Source organism: Rhinatrema bivittatum, chromosome 7 (assembly GCF_901001135.1).
Source record: "Rhinatrema bivittatum chromosome 7, aRhiBiv1.1, whole genome shotgun sequence".
Lineage (NCBI taxonomy): Eukaryota > Metazoa > Chordata > Amphibia > Gymnophiona > Rhinatrematidae > Rhinatrema > Rhinatrema bivittatum.
In genome coordinates this window covers 236,945,647-236,970,634 of record NC_042621.1, presented here as the reverse complement: position 1 = coordinate 236,970,634, position 24,988 = coordinate 236,945,647, and the positions used below count along the sequence as shown (strand labels likewise).

Genomic DNA, 24,988 nt, shown 5'->3' with positions numbered 1-24,988 from the left:
AAACCTGGAGACCTGTGTGGACCTTCCAACATAGATAGAAGCTCGGGGGCTTCTCAGAGCTGTAGAAACAAAGCCCATCGAACAACTTTAAAAAAAAAAAAAAAAGATATAACAAAAACGTAAATATAAAATCATGAGGAAAGGCAGTAATTGGTATTGCTGCCTGTACACAGCCTAAATGGCAAACAGTTTAAAGCACTTCTGGATCTTTTGTGTGTGCAGCTGTCCAGTTCTTCGCATTCTGTTGAATTGCGGTGCAGTGGCAGCAGCTGTAACTCTGATACTGGTCTGAGTGCCAAGAGCCGCCGCAAGATCCGCGACACTTTGGTAACTCTCGGCACCCGTAGAGCATTTTCGTTGCCATGGAAGCACACAGTGGTCCCTATCAACCTTTCGCATAACAACTGGCTCAGATGATTTCGTCCGGAGTTCGTCTCTGATGCGGTCGCACACTGGCGATGTTCCTGTAATTTTCCGACTCCCTATTGATCGGGAAGGAACTACAAAGGAGCCCTGCACAGAAGGCGTACAGTGCAGGCGGGAAAAAGTAGTAAGATTTCGATTTAAATCTAAGATTGTTCTTTTTCAGCCTGAATAAGCGCTCGCCACCTTATCACGTTTCCCCATGGCCCTATGAGACCTTCCCCATTGAAAGCCCAAGTGTTGAACCTTCCAGGTAAACCTGGCACTCGCAGGCGAACGAGGTATTTACTTTTCAGCCAGATTGTAGGGTGGGGGATTTAAAAGAAATCGGATCCGAATACGGCAAAATGAGCAGAGGTAGGGACATTAATATGAAGTTTTTGAAAATAAAGACTTAGGCCTTTACATGTGTAAATTAGTCAGCCTTTCCCTTCTGTATTGTTGTGATGCAAATGCAATACAGCCCAGCTTGTGGTCCGCGGACCCCTAGGAGTCTGCCACACCATAATGGGGTTCATGAGAAGTGAACTGTGAGGGGAGAAGAGAAAGCCTGGTCTGTGCCATGAAAGAAGCCTGACAAGTCATTGCAGACCCTAACCCACGTTGGCCATGAAAGAAGATGTCCGACAGGTCGCAGCATATCCCATCCTGCCAACAACCAGGACAAAGAGGCCTGGCAGGCCTCCAACACACATAAGAGCATAAGAATTTGCCATGCTGGGTCAGACCAAGGGTCCATCAAGCCCAGCATCCTGTTTCCAACAGAGGCCAAACCAGGCTACAAGAACCTGGCAATTACCCACACCTCATCCCACTGAGAGAGAAGAGGCCATATAGACTGCTGGCACTTCCCGTCCTGCCAGCAGCTGAGAAAGAAGAGGCCCAACACGCACCAGCGCACCCTATCCCAGCGGCTGAGAAATAAAAGGCACGATAGGCCAACGGCACACCCTGTCTCTCGGTGGCTGAGAAAAAAAGGCCCAACAGGCCATTGGTGCATCCCATCCCACCAGTGGCCGAGAAAGAAGAGGCCTGACAGGCACAGATGCACCCCATCCCAGTGGCCGAGAAAGAAGAGGCCCAACCAGGTCACTGGCGCACCCTGTCTTGCCAGCGACTGAGAAAGAAGAGGACTGACAGGCACTGGCATACCCTGCCCTACCAGCGGCCAAGAAAGAAGAGGCCCAGCAGACACTGGTGCACCCAATTCCTGTGCCAGCCAGAGTGAGGGGGAGGCTGCCAGGCCCCCCTTCCCTCGCAGATTCCAGAAAAAGAGTTTAAGAGCATGTGTGTATATACTTTGTGTGTGTGTGTGTGTGTGTGTGTGTGTGTGTGAGAGAATGTGTGACAGCATGTGTGTATGACAGAGAGAGAGAATGTGTGTGTATGAGGGCATATGTGTATGAGAGAGAGAGTGCATGTGTATGCTTGAGAGAGAGCATGTGTGTATGCGAAAGAAGAGGCCTGAAAGGCCACTGGCACACCCCATCTTGCTGGCCAAGATGAAGATGCCCAACAGGCCACTGGTGCACCCCATCCCATTGGCAGCCTGCGTGAGGAGACCATGTGACCCCCCTCCTCCCCCTGCAGATTCCAGGAAAAGTGAGGGTATGCATGTATAAGTGCGAGTGCGAGAGCATATGTGTGTGTGAGAAAGAGAGCATGTGTATGAATGGAAGCATGTGTGTGTGAGAGCATGTTTGTGAGTGAAAGGGAATGTGTGCACGAAAGCATTTGTTTATGAGAGAAGGAAGTGTGTGTGTATATGAGAGCATGTGTGTATGAGAGAGGGAGCTTGTGAGAGTGTGTATGTGAAAGCCTGTGTGTGAGAGAGTGTGTGTATGTGAAAGCCTGTGTGTGAGAGAGAGAGCGAGAGAGGTGAATGAGAGCATGTGCATTGGAAAGGGAGAGTGTATGTGTGAGAGAAAAAGTGTGCGTGAGAATGAAAATGTGTGTATTATAGAATGTGTGTATATGAGAGAAAGAGCAAAAGGTTTGTGTGCCCTGTCCCATTCCACTAAAGCAAGACATCTCAGTGACTGGAAATAAAAGGTTCCCAGGTATGGAGAGCAGAGGATATTTTTTTATTACTATTAGTTTTAATTATTATAGTTTGTGCCTGCTGTTTTGAAATATTTTGTTGGCATTTGGTACATTTTAAAAACATTTTGTGAGTTTTTAATCATTCGATGTTATTTGATTCATCAGCTGTTTTGAAATATGAATTCTTTTTATTAATATATTTTTACTGTTATGATGGATGTTTTATATTTCTTGATGGTATTTGATGTTTTCTGAGGAAAGGTGATGTTTCTATTTTTCCATTGTTGCACTGCATACAGGCTTCTTAGTATTTCCAGTTCAGTTTTTGTCTGTACGTTTATATTTCTACTTTATGGTCTCTTTATTCTGTATTTTGCAAAGGTCTGTCTGTGTTCTGCATGTGACCTAGGTGAGGTATTCTGCTAGCATGTAGTTTCTATAAAGGGATCTTGTTCTGTTTTCTTAATATGAGGTATATTAATGTTTTTAGGGCCTGTTGTAATATTTTTAGTGTTGTCTTTTCATAGATAGGGTTGTTTCTGTCTCAAACCTCCCTTCTTCCCCCTCCTTCCCCCTCCTTCCCCCTTCCTCACCAGTCTCTCACTCTCTCTGCTCCACAATTCATCCCAGAAAATGATTAGGGATTGACTAGTGTCAAGTGAAGGAGCAAAATATTCACTAGTCTACAACAACCGTTGATTGTCCTAATATGTCTCCACCATCTTTGATTTTACCTTAAAATCTTGTCTTTTAATTTTTATTAATCTCAAAAATATTTTTTAACAACAATTGTTTGATGGAAAGAGGGGGACCTCAGTACGGGTGGAGTGTCTGAATTAACAGATTCTCATTATTCAGTTGTTGCAATCATAGGTCTCACCACTTCTTTTGTTTTTTCTATTTTTTATAAAATCTCTGTTTTTCTGGCCACTCTCTTTGTATAGGGATATTTAGTGGTGCAGCTGCACTATTGAATATAGCTAGCTATCTTAAAGATAGTCAAATAACTTTTTCTAGCTAAATTTAGGACTGCTCTTTGGTATGACCAAATGAATATTGAAGTTAGCCGGATAAATTATTTAGCTAACTTCACTCCATACCGGAATGCCCCTATGTTATTCAGTTAAATTTTGGCCCAATAATGAGTTATCTGTTTTTAATTTAGCTGGATAAATGCCCAAAATATTCAAAAGTTGGCATATAGCTTGATAACCTGAGAGTTATTTGGCTAAATGCTTCTGAATATTGACCTCTGACTGCCTTAGAAATGCTCTGTAATATGATATCTGGTTTGATATCATTGAATTGATAATTCAGAAAAAAGTGTATTATAATTCAAATATTATATAGATCTAAATTACACAGATTGTGCTCTAGTCTTTGACACTCATAAAACTATATTTTTGTTGCTGTTTTTAGGTCATTGTTTATTAGTACAGAAGAGTGTGGAGTCATTGGACCAACCTTTACTATCAGATGGATGCATACTTCATTCCTATAGAAACCCAAGGTATTGGAGATAATTTGATCAATGAAACCCACCAAATCATTAAGAAGCAATATGAGCCCAGTTCTCATTTATCTAATGAAGTTATGGACATTATAGATGAAACAATATCTACTTCTTCAAGTACCTTGGACCTAAGTAGAAAACAAATTTTCTTTATTAGTAAAGACTTCTACAAAGCTTCTAATATTAAAGTAAGTTTTCTGAATTTGTATATGTATATTTATAAGTAACTACCACCACCTCTTTTCTGCTACACGTTTTCTTTTATTTTTATATGTACATTTGTTTCAGTGTCTTGGCAATATACTAGATATTTATTTTAAATAATTAACAGTTATACAGAGATAGTATTTGGAAAGTGCAGCTGGTATGCAATGCAGCAGCTCACTTGTTGAAAGATAACATTAATCCAATCCTTAAAGATCTACATTAGCTACCAATTTTTTTTTTAATATTCAATTTGTTATTGATTATGGCCTTTAAGGCTTTTCATAGACTACTAGGTCCTAACTATTGAAGGGTTGGCTATTACCTTATGTTCTGCCTTGGTCTCCAAGATGAGAGCATAAGGCCTTCCATCTTGTCCCTTTATTAAAAGAAATGAGGTTATCCAAGACACATGAATAGTTTTTTCAAGTATTGCCCTAAGTATCTGGAACCTGTTGCCAAGAAAGATCCATCTAGCAGTGATTTTGTATTATTTAGGGGGCAATTTTGTAAATGCCTTCACTGGTACAAAGTCGATGGGTAGAAAGTACCCATTTTCATAGAGAATGTTTGTGTGTACTTTTCCTTTGAAATTATCCTAGGAAAACTATCCACACACATTTACACCTGCTAATTTATGCAGGTGTAAATGTGTGTGGATAAATGTGTGTGGATAAATGTGTGTGTATAAATGTAATATACTATTGTAGCAATTTTCAAAAAACATTTTCTTGTGTAAAGTGCACTTACCTGAGTAAATCCAATGAACAATTCAATGGCATATATTGTAGCAATTTTCAAAAGCCCACTTGCGCGGGTAAATGCTTTTGAAAATTAGACCCATAGTTTTTTGGAGAAAAATTACATGAATACTTGTAGATTTCCAAAAGTCTTCGTGTAAGTGCAAACCCCTCTCCAACCCTGCCTCCAGGCATGTGTCTTCTTAGTGCGGGAAAAGTTACGTGTTGTACACCACACATGTAAGTTTACCCACACAGGGAGGGTGGTTTTATAAAAGCCGATTTCCTTAGGTAAGCACTGTTTTACTTATGGAAATACCCTCCCTGACATTTAACCAAATCCAGATTATATCAACAGACTTTTCTTAGATGATTTATTGTATTGTTGATGGGAAGGGCAATTTTCTAAGTCCTTTCTGCGCATGAAACAGCATTTTACCCACAGAAATGGGGAGTTTGAAAATTGCAAGGTGAGTTGAGGTTAAAAAAGTGACTGGCAAAAAAGAGCTGGGGGACAGAGAGAATGTACAGGGATTTCATTTTGAATGTCCTGTTAGTACTTTCCCTGGGTACTTTTGTATCTGCTTCAAGGCAAATGCGACAGTATGCAGGTTTGCATTTCCCTTTGAAAATTAGCTTGCAGGCCTGAGGGTACAATGTATACACGGGCATGTAAGTCTCACAGACTTTCATTATTATCTCCATTATGACCGGTTACAATTTTACCTGTTAAGATTCTTAACTACTTATTTATGTTCTCAATGATTTTATCAGCTCCTTGTTAGTTACGTTCTTTTATCTAGCAGATAGATTGCTTGCGTTTACTTTAATGATTTTAATGATTTATGTTAGTGGTTTTAGGTTATTTTTTGAATTTATATATATACTATGAATATTTATGTTTATTTTGATTTTATGTATTGCATCTGTTCCTTCCCTTGAGCATACATTGGAAAGGCAGATGATACAATAATAATAATAATAATAGTAATTGAAATATTACTTACAAGAATACATCCTACTTCTAGCAAAATTCAAATCTCCACAAGTTAGAGGACAACCCTTATCATAGTAAGGGAGCTGAACCACTAGGGCGATCCTTTCTGAAATGGACATGTTTTATTATTTGTTCTTTTGTAAGTTAGATGTATACTGCTTTAGGCAGTCTTTCAAAAAATGAGTAAAGGACTGCAGTTCTAGGCCAATTAACTGGGATGCAAGAAAACGGCTGGCAGATTCATCTTCTTCTATCCCTTTTATTGTTATACCCATAACCACTCGTTTGGTGCTTTTGATGTACACTGATAAGTAGAATAGGCTGAGAAGAGGGAGGAGGAAGACCATAATATTCCAATCATTTTCTTGGGACTCAAGTTACCCAAATTCAGTGCTCAAAACATATCCAGCAAAATTAAATCAAATAGTAAAGGAAACACGGTTCTGAGACCCTACATATCACATGAAAACGAAATAAACCCTTTCATGCTCCTTTTTAGATGGACCTCACTCAGAATCTCATAAAACAGTACCAACTACATTACAATATGCATAACCCTCATTATCCTTTTTCCAATATGCAGAGACCTTCATATCTGGAGATGAGAGGAGGAACCATATTGGGCATGCTCTTGCTTTGAAGTGTGCTTGAGTTAGTAGTAAAGGAAGCAGTTCTGAGACCCTACATATCTCAGGAAAACGAAATAAACCCCCTTCATGCTCCTTTTTAGATGGACCTCACTCAGAATCTCATAAAACAGTACCAGCTTCATTACAATATGCATAACCCTCATTATCCTTTTTCCAATATGCAGAGACCTTCATATCTGGAGATGAGAGGAGGAAGCATATTGGGCATGCTCTTGCTTTGAAGTGTGCTTGAGTTAGTAGTAAAGGAAGCAGTTCTGAGACCCTACATATCTCAGGAAAACTAAATAAACCCCCTTCATGCTCCTTTTTAGATGGACCTCACTCAGAATCTCATAAAACAGTACCAGCTTCAATACAATATGCATAAACCCTCATTATCCCTTTTCCAATATGCATATGAGGAAGCATATTGAACATGTTCTTGCTTTGAAGTGTGTTCAAGCTAAGGGTAAGATGCTTGGCTATACTTCAGTCACAGCACTGTCTCATTTAAAAATGCTTAAAAGAATTTGCATTGTTCAATTCCATGGGATTCAGATTGGGGAAAATGAAAATTATATACCGAAACAGTAGAAAGGAAGATTTTCTAAATACCCTTGGTTCTTTTTCGCTCCACTTGTAGATACAAATGGGACACTAGGTCACTGCAAAGCTCCCCTACTATTCCCAAAACTTACAAACTGCAAGATCCTGCTCCAAGTCCCTCCATGCTCCCAAAATGTTGCCCTGTCTCTAGTTGTTTTCTCGTTATAAGGGACACACACATATGTAAACACACACTGTTTACATTTTAATGTGATGCCAGATCAGTTTACAAGGATCATCTAGTCCAGGGTTGGCCAAGTCAGATCCTTGAGAGCCACAAACAAGACTGGTTTTCAGGATATCCACAATAAATATGCATGAGATAGATTTGCATACAATGGAGGTATTGCATGCAAATCTATCTCATGCATTTTTGAGGACCGGCGTTAGCACACCTGATCTAGTCTGTTCATATTTCATACCTGATGTAATAATGTAGTGTTGCGATGGAGATGGACCCTTGGGCCGAGGTGGGGTTGACGCAACCCGTAGGTAGGGATCTACGGGCCCCACCGTTGGCAGGTGGAGTGGGCTGAAGGTAGAGGCCGCTGGAGCTTCACCTATACCAGCCCTCATTCCCCCCGGGTTGAGCCTTTGAGTGCCAGGGCCGGCAGGACTTAGGTGGGCCTCGAGGTTGGCTTGAGAAGAAAGGTGGTTCAGCCCAGAGACAGCAGTCGATAGGTGGCGTAGTCCTACCCTGGAGTGGGTTCGGTACAGGAATTCAGGCGCCAATGGAACGGAGAGTAACTGGAGGTGCTCAAGCAAAGAAAGGCCGGAGCCTTGAGAGTCCACGTCCAGGGAATAGACTAGAGGAGGCGTCACTGACAGGCTTGGATCAGGGCCGGCGGAAAGCGGAGGTCGTGGCAAGCAATGTAGAATTCTGGACACGGAGAAGTCTGTAGCGTAGTCGGTCAGGGCACGGAGAAGGCAGGCATAGTCAGGCATTGCAGAGGTCCACGGCTGGAGATAGGCTGAAGAGTAGTCAGGCATAGCAGAGGTCCGGGGCTGGAGATAGGCTGAAGAGTAGTCAGGCGTAGCAGAGATCCGGGGCTGGAGATAGGCTGAAGAGTAGTCAGGCGTAGCAGAGTCGAAATCCAGAGAGTCAGTCCAACACATAGACAGGGCAGGAACGAGGAAGACAGGAACCGGGAGCCATGGGAGTCAGGATCACGAAGTAGGGAGGATTCTCTATCAGCAGCGAGTACTCGGAGTACTCGGAGACCTGTTGCAAAGGCAACGCTATGTATCGAGGCCTGAGCTTATATACACGGAAGAGTCTGACGTCCACATCCGGGGCCGCGGCCAGTTTCCCGCTGCAGGACCTTTAAAAGGATTAGCGATGCGCGCACGTGCCTAGGGAGGGGCTCAGTGCCGATGGCGGCGTCTCTCCGCAGGCTACGCGGAGAGGCCCGACGAGCAAGGGCATCTTGGCTGGTAACACTGGGGACCATGGCAGAGCCGGAGGCACCTGAGGCAACCTGAGGTTGGAGCTGGCAGCCCACCACCGCCAGTATAGAGGAACCAGGAGCTGGAGTCTGTGTAAGAAGGTGAGAGGGCCACACCGCGGGTCTGCTGCAGGCAGCACACATAACATATAGAGCCTACTAGATCACAGGCTTTACCTTCACATCGTTTTAACTAAGAATATGTGCTTATCTGATATGTCATGCTCCCTCTCTAGTCTAATTTAAAACCCATCTGAAAACCTACCTTTTTGAGACTGCTTTTAAATGTTAACGCCTGATTGCCTTGTTTACAGCCTCATTAATTTTTAGCCATTTTCTTAATAAATGAAAACCCCAAAGTCTTTTCCCCTGTATTTTTATCTTGATTAAACTCTACTGGGCAGAGAGTGTCTCATATGTTTTTGTATAGTGCGGCATACATCAAGAGGCACTATAGAAGTGCTAAGTAATAGTTATATTAGGAAATGGGCATCCAAATGGTAGTTGAAATTTAATGTAGACAAATGCAGAGTGATGCACATAGGCAAAAATAATCGGAACTATAGGTATACCATGCTGGGGTCCATATTAAGAGTAACCACCCAGGAAAGGCTCTTGGAGTCACTGCAGACAGTATATTGAAATACTCAGCTGAATGTGCGGCAGCAATCAAAAAAGGAAATAGAAATTATTTGGAAAAGAATGAAGAATAAAATTATGAATATCATAGTATAGATCTATGGTGTGACCATACCTTGAGTATTGTGTGCATTTCCAGTTGCCCCATCTCAAGAAAGATATTGCAGAACTAGAAAAGGTACAGAAAAGGGTTACACAAATATAAAAACATAGAAATGATGGCAGAAAAGGGTCAAATGGTCCATCCAGTCTGCCCAGCAAGCTTCTTAAGGTAATAACTGCCACTCTGTGCAGGTTACTCCCATGTTTCTCTTAAAGATAGTAACTGCTGCTCCATGCACTTATCCCCAAGCCTTATGATAACCCATAAAAATTGCAGCAAGCAACATTTTTTTACTGGGTGATGAGCTTCCTTGAAAATTCAGACAGTGCTGCTTGACATGCTTTGCTTATGGACTTGACCATAGAAACATTGCTGTGCTTTTTCCCTTATGTCTGCGGGGGTTCAGTCGGCAACTAGGGCGAAGCCGACTGAACCCCCGAAGAGAGACAGCGACGGCGTCCCTTGGGCCTATGCTTGTACTGTGCTGGTAAGGGTCACTTGTTGGCCTAGTGTCCCGAGAGGCTGGGAAACACTAGAGCCTAGGAGTCAGCAGGGAGATGACCCTGGGCTGCACTGATTCTGCTCCCCAATGTACCGCACCCGTGACCATCTGCCATGCCCACCAGGACTTTGCCACCCAAACCCTGATAGATTCTGGTGCAGGGGGGAAATTTTATCTTGGCGGATCTCGTCAGGCATTTGGACCTGCCCACATTGCCTAGAGAACCGCCCCTGACCATTTCTTCCATCTGAGGGGATACCCTTCACGGGAAGATTACCTGCACCACCACTCCAGTGAGATTTTGCACCAGGATCCTCCACGAAGAGGAACTCACCTTCTTCATCCTGGAGAAGACGATACACCCGGTTGTCTTGGGTCTTCTTTGGCTCCAGAAACACTCCCCTCGCATTGACTGGCAGTCCCTGCAGATCACATCCTGGGGGCTTCTTTGCCATTCCTCTTGTCTCCAAGAAGTGCCTCGCCCTGGTCTTCTCGTGGCTACCACTCCACTTGCCTTATCCCTGCAGTACACTGATTTTGCGGATGTCCTTTCCAAGGAAAGGGCCGAGACGCTTCCTGAGCACCGCCCATTTGACTTTGTGATTGACTTCCTCCCGGGCACCATGCCCCCTCGAGGGCGAGTATACCCCCTGTCACTACCGGAGACCCAAGCTATGTCTAAGTATATTCGGGAGAACCTTGAGAGGGGGTTCATCAGACTGTCCACATCACCAGCGGGGGCCGGCTTCTTTTTTGTGACGAAAAAGGATGGGTCGTTGCAACCCTGTATTGATTACCACAGGTTGAATGCCATCATCAGGAGAGACTGGTACCCGCTGCCACTTATCCACAAACGTCTGGAATGGCTACAAGGAGCCAAACTATTCATGAAGTTGGATCTCCGAGGGGCCTATAACCTTGTGTACATAAAGCCAGCCAATGAGTGGAAGACCACCTTTGAAACAAGAGATGGCCACTATGAGTGTTTAGTGATGTCTCTTGGCCTTTGTAATGCGCCAGCAGTCTTCCAACACCTTATGAATGAGGTCTTCCGTGACATGCGCCACTCCAGTGTCATCGTTTACCTCGACGGCGTACTAATAATTTCCAAGGATCTTTCGTCCCATCGAAAGGAGGTCAGATGGGTACTTCAGCGTGTATGAGACCACAAGTTGTTTGCCAAACTAGAAAAATGCCTGTTCGAGCAACAGGCCCTTCCCTTTTTGGGGTTCATCGCCTTGTCCGTAGGATTCCACATGGACCCGGAAAAGGTTTCCAGCATCCAATATTGGCTCCAGCCCACAGGACTCTGGGCTCTCCAATGTTTCCTCGGGTTTGCCAGTTTCTACAGTCATTTCATTCCTTAGTATTCCTGGCTGGTAGCACCTCTTATAGCACTCACCAGGAAAGGAGTCAACCCCAAACAATGGCCACCCGAGGCAATAACAGCATTCAAAGACCTGAAGCACGCCTTCCTCCAAGACACATGCCTACGACACCCTGACCCCTCACACCCATTCGTGGTGGAGGTGGATGCTTCCAACTCGGCTGTGGGGAGGTGTCTTGAGCCAGTGTTCAGAGAAGGGGGTCCTGCTGCCATGCTCTTACTTCTCCCGGAAGTTCACACCTGCCGAGAAGAATTACAGCATAGGAGATAAGGAATTCTTGGCCATCAAGATGGCCTTTGAGGAATGGCGGCAGTGGCTCGAGGGGGCACAACACCCCATCACAGTCGTCACTGACCACAAGAATCTAGAATACCTCAGCTGCGCCCAGCGACTAAACCCTTGCCAGGCCCGTTGGTTGCTATTTTTTTAGCAGCCTCCAAGAATAATCGGGCTGATGCTCTCCAGAGCCTTTGGGACTGAGGATTCACCATCTGTTCCTCAGTAAGAACATAAGAACATAAGAAATTGCCATGCTGGGTCAGACCAAGGGTCCATCAAGCCCAGCATCCTGTTTCCAACAGAGGCCAAACCAGGCCACAAGAACCTGGCAATTACCCAAACACCAAGAAGATCCCATGCTACTGATGCAATTAATAGCAGTGGCTATTCCCTAAGTAAACTTGATTAATAGCAGTTAATGGACTTCTCTTCCAAGAACTTATCCAAACCTTTTTTGAACCCAGCTACACTAACTGCACTAACCACATCCTCTGGCAACAAATTCCAGAGCTTTATTGTGCATTGAGTGAAAAAGAATTTTCTCCGATTAGTCTTCAATGTACTACTTGCTAACTTCATGGAATGCCCCCTAGTCCATCATCGACCCGGCGAAAGTTGTGCTCAGGCTGCCCCTCCAGGGAAGACGGTGGTGCCCCTGTGACTCCGACAGAAAGTCTTGTCCTGGGCTCACAGCTGGACGCCCTGGAAGACCTTGCACGCTTCAGTTGTTGCAGCGCTATTATTGGTGGCCTCAATTAGAAAGGGATGTCAGGGCTTATGTCGAATCCTGTCCGACTTGCGCCCGACTGAAACCCCTTGCCGGATGACCCTGGGGCCTACTCCAACCACTACCCATCCCTAAGGAGCCATGGCCCCATCTCTCCGCGGATTTCGTGGTGGATCTTCTAATGGCCATCACATCATTTGGGTGGTCGTAGATAGGTTTTCAGTGATGACTCACTTCACCGTTCTCCTCAAACTGCCCTCAGCACCAGAATTGGCCTGCCTGTTTACCCATGTCTTTCGTCTACATGGACTCCCACTGCACATAGCGCCGGACCGCAGAGTTCAGTTCCCAGCTAAGTTTTGGCATTCCTTGTATAAAAAATTTGGGATCTAGCTTGACTTCACTACAGCTTACCACCCGCAGGGCAATGGCCAAGCCGAACGCACCAATGGGACTTTAAAAACTTTCCTTTGCGCCTTTGTGAACAGCAGACAAGACAATTGGGCCTCTCTACTCCCCTGGGCCAAGTTCTCGCACAATTTGCATACCCATTCGGTGACTGGCTCTTCACCTTTTCAAGTGGTCTTCAGTAGGCAACCGGCCCCGCCACTTCCCACGCCTCTTTCAGTGCCTTCGCTTCACTGCTCAGCAACTGCGCGCCCTTTGGACTCGCACACAAGACCACCTTCATCGGGCAGCCGAGGAAAAGGGAAAAGACAGCCAATAAGAATCGGCGCCCATGCCTCTCTTCAACTCTGGAGACCGGGTATGGCTCAGTACCTGCAACATTCGGCTGCGAGTACCCTGATGAGGCTGACCCCCCGGTACATCGGTTCCTTCTCCATTGCTGAACGAATTGTCCGGTTCCCTTCCGCCTGAGGCTGCCTTCTTCTTTAAAGATACACAACACATTTTGTTATGTTCGGATGGTTTTGTGTGCCCATGGGCCTCAGCCCAACCCCGACCATCAGGACCGGGCCAAGGGTTGACGGTGGCTCTGCTAGGCTGAACAGTTGTGCCCTCGGCCAGGCCGGCAAGCTCCCAAGGCCAAACATCCGAGGATGTTGAAAGGTGAATAGTCCTCCGACCATTCTGGGCCCTTTCGGACCTGCTGCGAGCAGCAAGGAGCAGCAGGCCTGGCCTGAGGTTGAGGGCAGACAGGCCTTGACATGAGGACATAACTACAGTCGATGCAACGGCATCCAAGACGAGACTGGGTTGATGCAGACGGCATCCAAGGCGAGACACTTGACATCCACGAGGCAACACAGAGCATGGACATTGGCATTGCCTCTCTGGGCGCCCTACTCAGGCCACCCGTGGGACTGAGTCGCGGACCACCCTGTCCCATTACGCACCCTACACAGCCCCAAGAGGCTGGTCACGGACCACGACAGGAACGGGACAGCACAGGAACAAGTCCAACCCAGGCAGAGCTTCGACGACGGAGCCATAAGTCACCCGGAAATCCACAAGGCTGGCAGGCATGACGACTCCAGAGCGCAGGGACAATCCCTCCTGCAGGCTGCACCGGTCCCCGGGCACGACATCCTCCGGGAACACAGCCAGACAGGACATGAAGGCTCAGGAGCATCTGACGAAGACACGGGACAGGACATCCAGGAAGGCAGGAACGTACGGACGAGGAAACCATGACGAGACATCTGGACATGGACTGGGACCTCAGGCAAGACGAAGACAAAGAAGGCAGACGAGGAGCTCCAAGAAAACAGAGGACCTTACAACTCTGGCAGGCAGGAGCCTCCAGATGGAAGACATCACGATGCAAGGCACTGGAACAATGAACGGAGCAGCCCTTTATAGGGCTGAAGGCAGGAAATAGTCCCAAGGTGGGGCCCAGACACTTCCTGTGTCTGGCCCTTTAAATATAAAGAGAAGACACGGCCGCGCGCCTAGGAGAAGCAGGAGCAGGGCTGTGCAGGACCGTGGACAGCGGCCTGAACATCGCCGACGTCAGGAGGAAGCAGGCTAGCCTGAGACGCAGGCCCGCAGATGGCAGCGGCTCCAGCCGCTGCAGGAGGCCCCGAGGGCAGCTCCAGCCACCAGGAAACACCGGGGCTTTTGCGGCCTCCAGCCGCGAAGATCTGCAGGACGCTGGCGGCGGCCGAGGAGGACGATGGAGAAGTCCGTGGCTTCGGCCGCAGTGAAGAGCAGAGTCTGGGGCGGCTTCTGGGCCGCTAGAGAAAATCTAGTCCGCGGCTCCGGTCGCGCAGGAAGGCCCGACGTCAGCGTCCCTGCCACGTCGGGTGAAGAAACAGCAAGGTGAGTGCCTGCTCGCGGGGGAACCCGCGGGCAGGGGAATCATAACACATTTCATGTATCCCTTCTTAAGCCTTTAGTATCCTCCTGGCTGCGACGGGAGATTCCAGAACCCCAGTCCCCGCCGGTGAAATAAGAAATCTATCAAGTAAAAGAGATACTGGACGTACGACGCCATCACAGAAGGTGGGAATACCTAATTGCTTGGGAAGTGTTCAGGCCCGATGAAAAAACTTGGGAGCCTGCCTCCAATATACTTGACAAGACACTTCTTCGTCAGTTTCACACCTCTCATCCTGAGAAGCCCGGGCCTTCTAAGAGGGGGCATAAAGGGGGGGTGCTGTTAGGTCCCCGGCTGTATGGTCCCGTGACCGGGTCCCCTCACCTGTGCTGGCTGGAGGCCTGACTCAGCCCTCTCCGTCGCCACTCTCCGCCACCGACATCATTGGTGGCCTTCTCTCATGGCACCCCGAACGCCGCCAATGCCGGGACCTCATGGCTGCCTCCCTAGGTGCGCACACGCGACGAGTTTCAGGATTTAAAGGGCCAGCGGCGGGAAAGTTCCCCACAGCCTGGAATGATGATGTCAGCCTAGGCGGGTATTTAAACCCTGCCTTGCCGCTTCCACTTCGCCTCAGCAACGGATCCTGCTCTTCAGAGAGTGTGAGTTGTCTGTGTTCTTGATCCCTGTGTTCCTCACTCTGCCTTGCCTTCTGTTCCTGACTCCTGGTTCCAGCATTCCCGATCCTAGCCTCCGGTTCCTGCCTTGTCCTCTTCCTTCAGATTGGACTCTTGGCCCTGACTCTTGCCTGGTAATTTGATCTCCGCCTGCCCTGACTCTCTGCCTGGTAATTTGACTCTGCTTGTCTTCTGCCTGCCCTGACCTTCGGCTTGTTTCCTTCCCTCTGCTGAATGCTGCCTGCCTCGACCCCTGGTTCACTCGATGCTGCTTCTTCCTTTCGTCTTCTGGTTCCACGCTTGAGAGACCCACGCCTAAGTCCTGCCGGCTGGAACCCAAGGGCTCAACCTGCGGGGAACGAGGGCTGGTATAGGTGAAGGTCCCACTTCCCGACGACAAGGACCAGCAGAGGCCATCCCCTATGGGTAGCAACATCCTCGCCTTGGCTCAAGGGTCCTCTTTTCCAACAAGAACTTAGAAATCAGGGTCTTCTTGGTTGTTGTGTGAATCCAATTTCCCTTTTCTCCCTGACATTGAAGTGGGGAGCAATGTTGCAGTTGCATTAAAAACATCAAGGCTTATTGGTTAAGGGTAGTAATCACCATGCTTTCTGCTAAGGGTAGTAACCACTGCACCAGCAAGTTACGCCCCTGCACACTTTTCTTATTTCCATCCTCTAAGGGATGAAATGGCTCCCTTATGAAGAAAGACTAAACAGATTACAGCTTTTCAGTTTGGAGAAGATACGACTGAGAGGGAATATGATAGCGGATTATAAAAACATGAATAGAGTAAAGCAGGTAAATAGGGAACAGTTACTTACCCTTTCAAATAGTACTAGGACTAGGGGACATCCCAAGAAAGCAGCAGGTAGTATATTTTAAACAAATTGGAGAGAATATTTTTCCATAGATAAGCAGCTGAATTAGCCATGCTGTCTGGGTACGTCCTCCGTGCCACTAGGTGGCGGAGCTCTCCAAGATCACTCAAAGTCTTTTGATGAGGTGTTCGTTCTTGTATATTCCCCTGCCTCCTCGAGGTTCCTCAGTCTGTTTTTTTCTGCGCGACTGACTGCATCCGGAGCTCTTCTCTCCTGTGAGGAAAAAAACTGAAAATAAAAAAATTGGCAGAATACCACATCTAACTTTTGATGCCTCGTTTGGGCATCAAGTTTTGCGATTGTGGGAAAATTATGTCTGTAACTGACAGACATCAATTTTGTTATCTCTGCCTGGGTCCCAAACATGACCAAGTAAATTGCAGGGACTGCGGACACATGACCCCACGGGCGCAGCGCCAAAGAGCCGCACTCATCGCCCAACTCAGAGAGGATGCATCGGGCTCTTATGCCCCCTCTGAGGCTTCAGATAGGTCGTCCCCGGGACCGAAGACGACACTTAAGGCCCAATCCCACCAAAGGGCCACTTCTGTGGACCCTCCAGGTCCAAAACAACAAAAAATGTTGCGACTCTCATCGATGCAGAGCATGGGAGATGCGCCGCAGACGCAATCTGCATCGAGAGCGTCGGATCATCGAAGTGTTGACGCACCTACGGCGCACTGATGCATCGAAGCTAAACTGACGCACCGACACTCTGATGATGAGCATCGGATAAGCGTCGACACATCCACACACTGGTGATGCTGTGTCGAAACCGAAGTTAACCGGCGCATTACCGATACAACCTGACGCACAACCGACATTGTTGATGCAGCCTGTGAAAAAACACAAGAAACATCCAACTGGGCACAAAAGACGTAGAAGTCCTTCACCATTGTTTGTGGTGGACTTGGAGGATAGTCCGTCCACTCCACGGCTATCGGGATCCTCTTCTCCTTCTTCTGACGTTTTCTCTGGACTATCTGCGGCCTCTCATCATCGCAGCAGTTCCGGCTTACAGGATCCACTTCATTCAAAAATTGTCTGCCTACCGAGGGACATCGGCTACCCGAGAGGACCGGACACGGACATCCTCTGGGCGGCTCTATCACCGTCGGGCTGCCAACCGATTTTGAAACCACCACCTACTTCAACATTGGCCTCTGACACCATTTCGCAAATTACGAATATCTTATCACAATTTTTAAAATCAGTAGAGCAGTAACACCAACCATTCCCTACTGAGCCATCAGAGACACCTTTATCGCCTAAACCAGGTCCAGCTCCAGAAGTTCAGCCTAGGAGGCCCTTGCCTCCACCAATAGATTCCCCCAACTCATCTTCTTCCCCAGGGTCATCAACAGGTTACCCATCTGACCCACAAGAACTACCACCGGAGCCAGTTTCCCCACTGGAAGATCTCACATGCTCTCAATTTCTAGAGAAAGTGGGTCTACGATTGGATGTAGAAACTAGAAAGATAGCAGACCCTAGGCAAGAAATGTTTGGAATCCTAAAGATTTTCGACACTCCAGCTGAACCCACAGCACTTCCCTCTCATCCAGTACAAGAATCAGTAATGGAAAAAACCTGGAACTCTCCATTCTCCATGACATCGACCTCGAGGAAAATGGATTTAAGGTATAGAATGCGAGACTCACCTTTCTATACAAACGTCCAACTCCCACATGATTCGGTTGTCGTCGAGTCAGCCATGCAAAAGGCGAGGAAGTCGAGACTACATTCAAATAACCCACTGGGCAGAGACAACAAGTCTCTCGACGACGTTGCAAAAAACTCTTTCCAGCCAGGAATCCTAAATGCAAAAATTCAAAACCACCAATTTTACATGGCTCATTATCTATTCGACTGTCTACAGGCCTTAAAACCCATTTTACAACAGGGTTCTGAAAACAACACCCCTCCCCAAGAATCTCACGACATGGAGGAAGGCCTTCGGCACCTTGTGTGTTCTATTTATGAGGGGTTTGAAACGTCCGTGGAGACCACAGCTAACACCATAGCAGCAAGTCGACTGGCTTGGTTGAGGGCAAGCGCCATAAGAGATGACGTACATTATAAGCTTGCTAACCTTCCCTGTCGACCAGACAGGCTCACCGAAACTGTCGCAAAATTAAAGGAACAAAAGGTAGCATTATTGTCATTAACACAGCATGACACTTCATCGTCTCGACGACATTTCGGTTCCTATAAGAAATCTTATCCTAGGCGAACATATCGCCCTTACACCACTTACAGGCCCCAGCAATACCAAACGAATCGCCAGCAGCCTTACTAACAACAGGCTTCATGCCAACGCCCTTGCGCTCCTCGCCAGCCACGCCAATCCGCAGACCCTCAACCACCCAAAAACCACAAAAGTTTTTAGGACTAACCCGACCACCACTACCCACCAAGAAAGTAGGAGGACGGCTGTCCCACTTTCTTTCAGAATGGAGCAACATAACTTCGGATTTATGGGTCCTCACAATAATAAGAGATGGTTACTCTCTCAACTTCACATCCACTCCATCTCTCCCGCATCCAGTTATCACCAAACATTAAGGTGTTCATCGAGAAATGCTTCTCCAAGAAGTAAACCAACTACTTCAACAACACTGTATACGGGATTTACTCCATCTCGATATCAGAAGGGATTATATTCACAATATTTATTTATTTATTTATTTATTTATTTGCAATTTTTATATACCGACATTTGTTTAGTAACTTCACATCGGTTTACATGGAACATAAATTTGCAACCGTGCAACACAAACGGGGAAGCAACGGAGCTTTACAGAAAACATTAACAGAAGTGAGAAAACAAATTAAGAGGGGGGAAAATACTTCCTCATCCCCAAAAAATCTGGAGGGCTTCGACCAATTCTGGACCTACGCTCCTTCAGCAAGCACATACGGAAAGAGAAATTCAAAATGACTTCTCTCAAATCCATTCTTCCCTTCCTACAACCCGGGGACTGGATGTGCACCCTAGTTTTAAAGGATGCCTATGCCCACATACCAATGTATCCCAAATCTTGGAATTATCTCTGTTTTCAAGCGGAAAAGAAACATTTTCAATACAAAGTTCTCCTGTTCGGTCTCTCTTCTGCCCCCAGGGTATTCACAAAATGTCTAGCGGTAGTGGTGGCACACCTCCGTCGACAGGGAGTTCAGATATTTCCTTATCTCCACGATTGACTGTTAGTGGCCCCAATCCTTCTCTCCTGCGGGACAATTTAGTTCGCACGATCATTTGTCTGGACAATCTGGGACTTCTAATAAATTACGAAAAGTCGAACTTGCAACCTACCCAAATGTTGCAATTCATCGGAACTTCTATAGACACCATTCAAGACAGAGCTTTCCTGCCACAACCTCGAGCATTGGCTCTGACTACACTAACTCACCGCTTACTAAACCTCACGATGGCTTCAGCCCGTCAAATCTTAACCATACTGGGTCATATGGCAGCATGTACCTATGTTGTTCCACACACGCGACTACATATCTGCCACCTACAATGAGGCCTGAAAAATCAATAGTCTCAGTTCCTAAGCCCATTGTCTACACCAGTGACACTGATAACCAGCATGAAAATAGATCTTCACTGGTGGATAACCCCACCAGCACTGACAGAGGGCTCACCACTAAGACCCCTTCGCCATCAACTAGTACTTACCACAGATGCCTCCCCCAAGGGATGGGGAGCCCATCTTACTGACCTACAAACTTAAGGATTGTGGTCCGAACAGGAACACAATCATCACATAAACCTTCTCGACCTGAGAGCTATCAAAAATGCCCTTCGAGCTTTTGAACACTACCTAAAACACCATGTTGTCAAGATTCATACAGACAACCAAGTGACAATGTTTTATATAAACAAAGAAGGAGGGTCCGGTTCATGGACCCTTTACAAAGAAGTGATAGAGATTCTAGACTGGGCCCACAACAAGGGAATCTCTGTACTGGCCACATACCTACCAGGAATCAACAATACCAAAGTAGACAAGCAGAGCAGAATATTTCACCTACACGAATGGGAACTGCATCAAGATGTCACCAATCACATTTTTTCAGTTTGGGGTCTTCCACAAATCGACCTCTTTGCTACGGAACACAACAAGAAAGTTGACCTATTTTGTTCAGTATACCCCAGCGCCTACCGATTGACGAAGGATGCATTCCTCCTCGATTGGTCCCACAATCTCCTTTACGCGCCCCGCCCCCCCATCCCTCTAATCTCTCGCACAGTACAGAGATGCATCGAGGACAAGGCGGATCTAATCCTGATCGCACCAGCATGGGCGCGTCAACCGTGGTACAGCTACCTAATTCAGCTATCAATCTGCAAACCAATCCCTCTAGGGAACGACCCCACCCTCCTCACCCAACAGGGAAGCTCACTGCTCCATCTGCTTCATCATCACTGAATCTCACTGCATGGAGATTGAAAGGGTCACGTTCCAAAACCAAAATTTTTCCCCTCAACTAGAAGACATTCTGATCGCATCCAGGAAACCATCAACGCGACTAAACTACCAACGCAAATGGGCACGTTACGCATCCTGGTGCTCCTCAATGGACACATCATCTGCTTTACACACAAGGTCTGGCCACAGCCTCTTTTTGTGTTCACCTCAGTGCATTAGCAGCTTACCATACTCCTCTCAATGGTGAATCTATATCCTGTCATTCTCTTGTTTCCCGATTTATGAAGGGCGTACTACACCTACGACCCCCCCATAAGAAACCACCGGTACCATGGGATGTCAACCCAGTTCTGGAGCAACTTATGCTACCACCTTTTGAACCACTAGACACTTGCCATCCTAGATACCTTTACTGGAAGGTACTATTTCTAGTCTCCCTCATATCCGCGAGGTGAATCAGCGAACTTCAAGTCTTGGGTGCACTACTCACCTTACCTTGAATTCTACCACGACAAAGTTACGCTGCGTACGCATCCAAATTTTCTTCCAAAAGTGGTCTCCACCTTTCACTTAAAGCAAGCCTTTACCCTCCCGATTTTCCACCCCAAACCTCACACAAATGACAGCAAGCGTCGCCTTCATTCATTAGACTGTAAATGTGCGCTCACTTATTATAAGAAATGCACTGATTCTAAAAACAGAGCCTCGCAGCTCTTCCTCTCCTTCAATACAAACGCACCAGGACTTCCTGTTACCAAAATCATTATCATCCTGGCTTTTCAACTCTATATGTTTCTGCTATCAAAAACGTTCAGAATCCCTATCTTCCACACCCAAAGCACATCAAGTACGTGCGATGGCTGCTTCCGTTGCTCACGTCCATGATGTGCCTCTCTTGGATATCTGCAAAGCAACCACATGGTCCTCGCTACACACCTTCGCATCCCACTACTGCTTAGACAAACAGGCGGGGGATGATGCAAGGATGGGGCAGATAATCTTGGACAAAAACACTTCTTTAACTAATTAAACTAACTCATAAGAACTGTCCGCCTCTTTTTCTGTATTGAGCGATAAGCTACCTACAACACACTCGTATGCAATAACGTGCTCAATACTGCAACTAGGGACTCCCAGACAGCATGGCTAATTCAGCTGCTTATCTTTGGAAAAAAGCAAGTTTGCTTACTGTAAACGGTGTTTTCCATAGATAGCAGATGAATTAGCCATACTGACCTGCCCTCCTCCCCGGACAATTCAGGCATTGCATATCGTCTTGCTTGACACGTACTGAGAAGCCTCGAGGAGACAGGGGAATATACAAGAACGAACACCTCACCAAAAGACTTTGGGTGATCTTAGAGAGCTCCGCCACCTAGTGGCACGGAGGATGTATCCAAACAGCATGGCTAATTCATCTGCTATCTATGGAACACACCGTTTATGGTAAGCAAACTTGCTTTTTTTCACTCAGTGTAGAGTTAAGCCATGGAATTTGTTGCCAGAGGATGTAGCCAAGGTATTTAGCATAGCTGGGTATAAAATTGGTTTGGAAAAATTCCTGGAGGATAAGTCCATAAATGATTATTAGCTAACTGGACTGGAGGAAACCCACCATTTATCCCTGGGAACGAGCCACAAGGAACTGGAGCTACCCTTTGGAATCTGCTGGTACTTTTCAATAATAATAATCATCATTTTATAGTGCTACTATATGTATGAGGTGCTGTACAATACTGATAAGTTTTGAGACACATTAAGCCCCTGCCTCCAAGAGATTATAATCTTTGGAGGTAATTTTAAAAGGAGTTACATGTGTAAATGTAACATACTATTGAAACAATTTTAAAAAGCCATTTACACAAGTACAGTGAATATCCTATGGATAATTCAATGGCATATATTGTAACAATTTTCAAAAGCCCATGTGGGATGACCAAGTAACTTTCTTAGGCTGGAGGCAGAAAATCACACTGACTCCAGCCTTTTCTTAACAGATTCTAAGTTTATTTACATTCCTCAAATTCATACAATCTCCTAGTAGCAACAGTCACAGCTTTATTTAGGACAAATGTATTTTAGGAGCTGCCTTCTCCCAGAGACACTGCTTACCTCCAGCAGCAATATTCACAGCTGTAGTTAGGACAGAAATGTATTTAGGAGCTGCCTTCTCCTAGATACATGGGGGGCCTCCTGATCCCAGCTAGGCTGTGCCTCTTAACCTCCTCTGCTGGGTCCCACTCGCAGAACTCTCCTTGTCTAGCAGGGTCCTGCCCATAGAACTCTTTCCCTTCTGTGAGATTTAAGGTGGACCAGGTATCTAGCCTGGTTCCACACGGTTAAGGAGGGGTAGTAAGGCCATTCCTTCTCCCCCATTTAAATAGGTAAAGTGCATTTGCACATGTAAAACCCAATTTTAAGCCTGTAAATGCTTATTAAAATCAGGCCCTAGGTGGATACATGAGGCAATGGAAGATAAAGGGACTTGCCCAAGGTCTCAAAGAATGTTAGGGGGATCCTCAGGATTTGAACTTTGGCTTCATTGGCTTTTAACCCATTGCTCTAACCACTAGACCACTTTTCCTGCCTGGATAGGTCATTGTCAGAGACAAGATGCTGGGCTAGATGGACCTTTGGCCCGACCTAGCATGGCACATCTTATATTCTTCACCATGGTAGCTGCAAGACCTACCTGAGTCCTGAGTCATCTTCAGGACACAGGGTTTCTCACTACTTCCAGCTGATGTGGCAGAGCCACTACAGGGACCAGGATGAGATGCACTTGTCCACCCTTGTAAGTATTATTTGTTTTTTTAGACTTGAGTTATCAGCAAATGCATTGTAAGGGTGGGACATGTCATGTCCATTTATGCTTGTATTCATAGACTGTGTTTTAAGGTAACATTTGTAATATATAGAATCAAGCTTTAAATGTACAAGATTGTCAATTGCTATATTTTCCCTTGCTTTTCTTTTTCAGCATGATCAAGGCCAAACAAGCACCCTCTTCCCTGTGTAGGAGGTGTTTAGTGGGGGCATGACTTGTGTCCCCTGCCCTCAGGGTATGTTGCTCCACCTCGTGGACAACAGGGTGCCTCAGTTTCTGCAGAAGGAACCAGGTCGGTAGCATGTAGTATATTTGCATGGCTGTTTGTGTTTGTTTGCTTATGTGAAAGCATATGCTGTCTGTTTGTAGCTAAGTCTGGTATATCATCATGGCTACCCTTTTCCCTTAGAGGTAGATTTTAAAAGCCTTACGTGCACCAAAACAGCCACATACGCGCTTAAGTGGGCTGCACAGGAGCTACGTGAATTTTAAATGATGTATGGTATGGCATGGCATGGGTGTTCTAGAGGCAGGGCCAGCACCGGTATGTGTAACTCCTAATTTTCCTTAGCTAGTGCATGTAACATTTTGGGTAGATTTTAAAAGGGCTGCAGGTGTGCCCATAAATGTACATATCTCGCCGTGCACAAAAATACATGCTATTTTATAACCTGTGCCATAGGTTATAAAATACTCTTCATATGTGCAGCTGTATGCATGAGAGAGAGAGAGAGAGAGACTCTTTATAGGGCTCAGTCTGATACTCTATATATGGACCATTGTAAGGAGGCAATTTCATTCGGGGTGAGTTTTCGGGTGGTGGGTTGGGGTTGGAGGGGTGGTGTTTCAGACACATTCAGAGGTATTCATTGTAAAACTGACATCAGAAAATAATTTTAAACCTTATAAGTGATGAAGAGGAGTTGATTTGTACAATATAAGGTCTAAAATTCTTATATTGTACAAATCAACTCCTCTTCTTCTCTTATAAGGTATAAAATTATTTACTGTTGTCAATTGTGTATTTGATTCTGGTCAGTTTGTCACACAGTATCACTAATTGTCCATTTTTGTGCTGGTCTCAAGGCATGCATGTTTTTATAGATATTAGTTAGCTTTTATATGTTAGTCATTTGTTGCTCCTGTTGGGGGGCAATGGCTATCAATCATTTTGTATCATACCCTATTTCTTGTTCTTGGAGTTACTATTTTTTCCTTTCCAGTTTTGCAACATGGTTGGATAGCCGTGGTTATAGTTATGATATGAGAATTTTTGTAGAACGCTGTTTTTTGCTAGTCTTCCATAATTGTTTGCTGTGCTGCTTTTTTCCTTTTTTGTCCACTTCCTTAGCCTGTTTTCTCTCCTTATCTGTTAACATGGTGTTAAAGATGGAATTGGTATGTGCATAAGTAGAATCTAAAGACAGATTTAAACACTTGCTCTATTCTGTGGTGTTTCTTTTCTTTTGTAACTACACAACAATGCTGTTTCTATGTAGGAGGTAGAAAGGGAAAAGAGGATCCCCAGACTAGTGGGGATGCAACAAGACTTTGGGGGGCTACCTGCCCCCATAAATTGACTGCTTATATAAACTATATAACAATCAACCTATGGGGGCAGGAGTCTCTTGACCTTATGGGGCCC

The 24,988-nt window shown here is 45.9% G+C and overlaps 1 protein-coding gene across 2 annotated transcripts in view; it reads left to right on the top strand.

Annotated features, from left to right (window-relative positions):
* The first annotated feature begins 389 nt into the window (after positions 1 to 389).
* The window catches only part of LRRC27 (leucine rich repeat containing 27), a 230,595-nt gene continuing 205,996 nt past the window's right edge, over positions 390 to 24,988 (top strand). For both annotated transcript variants that reach the window (XM_029609988.1, XM_029609987.1), the window contains exons 1-2: positions 390 to 550; positions 3,886 to 4,167. In XM_029609988.1, coding sequence (XP_029465848.1) covers positions 3,943 to 4,167 — 225 coding nt within the window. In that variant the 5' untranslated portion in view covers positions 390 to 550; positions 3,886 to 3,942. The remainder of the gene's footprint in view (positions 551 to 3,885; positions 4,168 to 24,988) is intronic.